At 53.4% G+C, this 6347-nt stretch overlaps 1 protein-coding gene across 1 annotated transcript; it reads right to left on the bottom strand.

The window, feature by feature from the left end:
- Nucleotides 1-3502: 3502 nt before the first annotated feature.
- On the bottom strand, nt 3503-5170 carry KCNJ11 (potassium inwardly rectifying channel subfamily J member 11). The gene has a single exon (XM_069968002.1). The coding sequence runs from the start codon at nt 5009-5011 to the stop codon at nt 3842-3844; it is 1170 nt and encodes a 389-aa protein (XP_069824103.1). The 5' UTR covers nt 5012-5170; the 3' UTR covers nt 3503-3841.
- Between the last annotated feature and the right edge of the window lie 1177 nt (nt 5171-6347).

Here is a 6347-nt window from a genome sequence, read left to right as displayed (position 1 = left end):
CATGACTGTATGAGCACCTTCTCCCTCACATGACTGTATGGGCACCTTCTCCCCCTGGTCTCCCCCACATGACTGTATGAGCACCTTCTCCCCCTGGTCTCCCTCACATGACTGTATGAGCACCTTCTCCCCCTGGTCTCCCTCACATGACTGTATGAGCACCTTCTCCCCCTGGTCTCCCCCACATGACTGTATGAGCACCTTCTCCCCCACATGACTGTATGGGCACCTTCTCCCCCACATGACTGTATGGGCACCTTCTCCCCCACATGACTGTATGAGCACCTTCTCCCCCACATGACTGTATGAGCACCTTCTCCCCCACATGACTGTATGAGCACCTTCTCCCCCACATGACTGTATGAGCACCTTCTCCCCCACATGACTGTATGGCCACCTTCTCCCCCTGGTCTCCCCCACATGACTGTATGAGCACCTTCTCCCCCTGGTCTCCCTCACATGACTGTATGGGCACCTTCTCCCCCTGGTCTCCCTCACATGACTGTATGAGCACCTTCTCCCCCTGGTCTCCCTCACATGACTGTATGAGCACCTTCTCCCCCTGGTCTCCCCCACATGACTGTATGAGCACCTTCTCCCCCACATGACTGTATGGGCACCTTCTCCCCCACATGACTGTATGGGCACCTTCTCCCCCACATGACTGTATGAGCACCTTCTCCCCCACATGACTGTATGAGCACCTTCTCCCCCACATGACTGTATGGGCACCTTCTCCCCCTGGTCTCCCCCACATGACTGAATGAGCACCTTCTCCCCCTGGTCTCCCCCACATGACTGTATGGGCACCTTCTCCCCCACATGACTGTATGGGCACCTTCTCCCCCACATGACTGTATGGGCACCTTCTCCCCCACATGACTGTATGGGCACCTTCTCCCCCACATGACTGTATGGGCACCTTCTCCCCCACATGACTGTATGGGCACCTTCTCCCCCACATGACTGTATGGGCACCTTCTCCCCCTGGTCTCCCTCACATGACTGTATGAGCACCTTCTCCCCCTGGTCTCCCCCACATGACTGTATGAGCACCTTCTCCCCTGGTCTCCCCCACATGACTGTATGAGCACCTTCTCCCCCACATGACTGTATGGGCACCTTCTCCCCCTGGTCTCCCCCACATGACTGTATGAGCACCTTCTCCCCCTGGTCTCCCCCACATGACTGTATGAGCACCTTCTCCCCCTGGTCTCCCCCACATGACTGTATGAGCACCTTCTCCCCCACATGACTGTATGGGCACCTTCTCCCCCACATGACTGTATGAGCACCTTCTCCCCCACATGACTGTATGAGCACCTTCTCCCCCACATGACTGTATGAGCACCTTCTCCCCCACATGACTGTATGGGCACCTTCTCCCCCTGGTCTCCCCCACATGACTGAATGAGCACTTTCTCCCCCTGGTCTCCCCCACATGACTGTATGAGCACCTTCTCCCCCTGGTCTCCCCCACATGACTGTATGAGCACCTTCTCCCCCACATGACTGTATGGGCACCTTCTCCCCCACATGACTGTATGGGCACCTTCTCCCCCACATGACTGTATGAGCACCTTCTCCCCCACATGACTGTATGGGCACCTTCTCCCCCTGGTCTCCCCCACATGACTGTATGAGCACATTCTCCCCCTGGTCTCCCTCACATGACTGTATGAGCACCTTCTCCCCCTGGTCTCCCCCACATGACTGTATGAGCAACCTTCTCCCCCTGGTCTCCCCCACATGACTGTATGAGCACCTTCTCCCCCACATGACTGTATGGGCACCTTCTCCCCCACATGACTGTATGGGCACCTTCTCCCCCACATGACTGTATGGGCACCTTCTCCCCCACATGACTGTATGGGCACCTTCTCCCCCACATGACTGTATGAGCACCTTCTCCCCCACATGACTGTATGAGCACCTTCTCCCCCACATGACTGTATGAGCACCTTCTCCCCCTGGTCTCCCCCACATGACTGTATGAGCACCTTCTCCCCCTGGTCTCCCCCACATGACTGTATGAGCACCTTCTCCCCCTGGTCTCCCCCACATGACTGTATGAGCACCTTCTCCCCCTGGTCTCCCCCACATGACTGTATGAGCACCTTCTCCCCCACATGACTGTATGGGCACCTTCTCCCCCTGGTCTCCCCCACATGACTGTATGGGCACCTTCTCCCCCTGGTCTCCCTCACATGACTGTATGAGCACCTTTTCGCCTTGCCCTCTCCACCATGACTGTATGGGCACCTTCTCGCCTTGCCCTCTCCACCATGACTGTATGGGCACCTTCTCGCCTTGCCCTCTCCACCATGACTGTGTGGACACCTTCTCCCCCTGGTCTCCCCCACATGACTGTATGGGCACCTTCTCGCCTTGCCCTCTCCACCATGACTGTATGGGCACCTTCTCCCCCTGGTCTCCCCCACATGACTGTATGGGCACCTTCTCCCCCACATGACTGTATGAGCACCTTCTCCCCCTGGTCTCCCCCACATGACTGTATGAGCACCGTCTCCCCCACATGACTGTATGAGCACCTTCTCCCCCTGGTCTCCCCCACATGACTGTATGAGAACCTTCTCCCCCTGGTCTCCCTCACATGACTGTATGGGCACCTTCCCTTTGCCCTCTCCACCATGACTGTATGGGCACCTTTTCCCTTTGCTCTCTCCACCATGACTGTATGGGCACCTTCTCCCTTTGCCCTCTCCACCATGACTGTATGGGCACCTTCTCCCCCTGGTCTTCCCCACATGACTGTATGGGCACCTTCTCCCTTTGCCCTCTCCACCATGACTGTATGGGCACCTTCTCGCCTTGCCCTCTCCACCATGACTGTATGGGCACCTTCTCCCCCTGGTCTCCCCCACATGACTGTATGAGCACCTTCTCCCCCTGGTCTCCCCCACATGACTGTATGGCCACCTTCTCCCCCTGGTCTCCCCCACATGACTGTATGAGCACCTTCTCCCCCTGGTCTCCCCCACATGACTGTATGGGCACCTTCTCCCCCTGGTCTCCCTCACATGACTGTAAGGGCACCTTCTCCCTTTGCCCTCTCCACCATGACTGTATGGGCACCTTCTTCCTTTGCCCTCTCCACCATGACTGTATGGGCACCTTATCGCCTTGCCCTCTCCACCATGACTGTATGGGCACCTTCTCCCTTTGCCCTCTCCACCATGACTGTATGGGCACCTTCTCCCTTTGCCCTCTCCACCATGACTGTATGGGCACCTTCTCCCTTTGCCCTCTCCACCATGACTGTATGGGCACCTTCTCCCTTTGCCCTCTCCACCATGACTGTATGGGCACCTTCTCTCTGTCTCCTCCAAACAACCTATTACATAGTGCAGCCAGAAGGTAACGGTGATATCTTATAAATGACGGAGGAGCCACATCATCTACAATCATCAGATTCCATTTTATAATAACATGTTATAAAACAGGAGCAAACAATGATATGAATGAGCGGAGCAGCTGCTGCAGAACCTCCCTCCCCCCTCAGTGACCTTAGAGAACCAGACACCGTGCAGTCTGTAGTCACTCTATATATAAATAGAAGCATGAAAATAACCCCCACCCCCGCTGCAGGAGGAATCTTCAAGATATTGCTAAGACATGTAGTTCTCTGCAGAGAACAGCAAACTGTGACCATAAAATCCTGAAAATGCAAAAACAGTGAGGAGCCGAATGTGCGCACACACTTGTCTCTGCTGCTCTGCTTCTCCTGAGGGACCATTGCTGCATAGATGACCTCAGATCTGGAGGAGCCATAAGTACTGCATAGATGACCTCAGATCTGGAGGAGTCCGGGGGCCCAGGGTCAGATGGGCTCCTCGTTGAACAGTGTGAACTTTGGCTTTACCTTGACAGACATGTTTCTTTTGCGGATTGTGCTCTTGGGGGAGAAGGAGCGAATGTCCAGGGTGCCGCGCTCCTCCTCTAGCTGTCTGGCTGTGCAGCTCGGAGTGGGCACCTTCACCGTATTGCCAAACTTGGAGTAGTCCACTGCGTACCTACCATCCTCTTCAGATATGATGGGCACAAAGCGCTGACCCCAGAGGATCTCATCGGCCAGGTAGGAGGTCCTGGCCTGGGTGGTGATGCCGGTGGTCTCCACCACCCCCTCCAGGATGACAATGACCTCCAGGTCCTGGTGGTGGGTGAGGTCGGTGGCGGAGATGTTGTAGAGAGGACTGTCCTTGGTGATGGTGTGGCAGATGATAAGTGGAGACACCAGGAAGATGCCATTGGTGCTGATGGGGTTCTCCATCTGGATGTCGATTTGGTTGAGTGGCAGCACCTCACCCTCTAGACTGCTGGACTTCTTGACCACCTGCATGCGGATGGTGGCGCTGATGATCATACTCTTCCTCAGATCTCCCACCCGCAACATGAAGCAGAGTTTGCCATTGCGCAAGGCGATGACAGCGTACTTACTGAAGATGAGGGTCTCGGCCCGGCGGTGGGCTTGCGCCGTCTTCATGAAGATGCAGCCCAGCATGATGGCATTGATGACCAGACCCACAATGTTCTGGACAATGAGGACCAGGATGGCGGCCGGACATTCCTCGGTGATCATACGCCCTCCGAAGCCAATGGTCACCTGCACCTCGATGGAGAAGAGGAAGGCGGCGGTGAAGGACTGGACGCTGGTCACACATGGCACAAAGTCCGGCTGGGTCTGGTCCAGGTCGCCATGGGCGAAGGCGATGAGCCACCAGATCATCCCGAAGAGCAGCCAGGTGCAGAGGAAGGACATGGTGAAGATGAGGAGGGTGTGATGCCAGCGGAGGTCCACCACCGTGGTGAAGACGTCCAGGAGGAAGCGGCCCTGCTCACGGATGTTCTTATGCGCCACATTACACGTCCCGTTCTTGGCCACAAAGCGCGCCCGCCGCTCCTTCTCCCGGTACCGGGGCTCATTGATGTCCTCGGCCAGCCGCGGGGTGAGCACGTAATCCTCCGGGATCAGACCCTTCCGGGAGAGCATGGCTACAGCCGCCGCCACGGGAGACACCAGTCCGGGCTACTGCAGCTACAGCCGCCGGGGAGCTCCATCTGTGCCCGCCAATCACCGGGAGCACGGCGGGGGGAGGAGGAGGAGGAGGCGGGCGGGGGGACCCGAACACCGAGGACATCCACCGACCGACCGGGAGAGACGGCGGGGGGAGGAGGAGGAGGAGGCGGGCGGGGGGACCCGAACACCGAGGACATCCACCGACCGGGAGAGACGGCAGAGCGACACCTGGAGCCGGGAGTAGAAAGAGGAGGAGGGTGCGAGGACCACCGATATATACATCACCCCCTATATTATATATATACATCACTGCCCCCTATATTATATATACATCACTGCCCCCTATATTATATATATACATCACTGCCCCCTATATTATATATATACATCACTGCCCCCTATATTATATATATATACATCACTGCCCCCTATATTATATACATCACTGCCCCCTATATTATATATACATCACTGCCCCCTATATTATATATATACATCACTGCCCCCTATATTATATACATCACTGCCCCCTATATTATATATATACATCACTGCCCCCTATATTATATATATACATCACTGCCCCCTATATTATATATACATCACTGCCCCCTATATTATATATATACATCACTGCCCCCTATATTATATATATACATCACTGCCCCCTATATTATATATACATCACTGCCCCCTATATTATATACATCACTGCCCCCTATATTATATATATACATCACTGCCCCCTATATTATATATATACATCACTGCCCCCTATATTATATATACATCACTGCCCCCTATATTATATATATACATCACTGCCCCCTATATTATATATATACATCACTGCCCCCTATATTATATATACATCACTGCCCCCTATATTATATATATACATCACTGCCCCCTATATTATATATACATCACTGCCCCCTATATTATATATATACATCACTGCCCCCTATATTATATATACATCACTGCCCCCTATTATATATATACATCACTGCCCCCTATATTATATATATACATCACTGCCCCCTATATTATATATACATCACTGCCCCCTATATTATATATATACATCACTGCCCCCTATATTATATATACATCACTGCCCCCTATATTATATATACATCACTGCCCCCTATATTATATATATACATCACTGCCCCCTATATTATATATACATCACTGCCCCCTATATTATATATACATCACTGCCCCCTATATTATATATACATCACTGCCCCCTATATTATATATATACATCACTGCCCCCTATATTATATATACATCACTGCCC

Source organism: Dendropsophus ebraccatus, chromosome 4 (genome assembly GCF_027789765.1).
Source record: "Dendropsophus ebraccatus isolate aDenEbr1 chromosome 4, aDenEbr1.pat, whole genome shotgun sequence".
Classification (NCBI taxonomy): Eukaryota; Metazoa; Chordata; class Amphibia; order Anura; family Hylidae; genus Dendropsophus; species Dendropsophus ebraccatus.
Note: the sequence above shows the minus strand (reverse complement) of the source record. Positions and strands in the feature narration are given on the sequence as shown.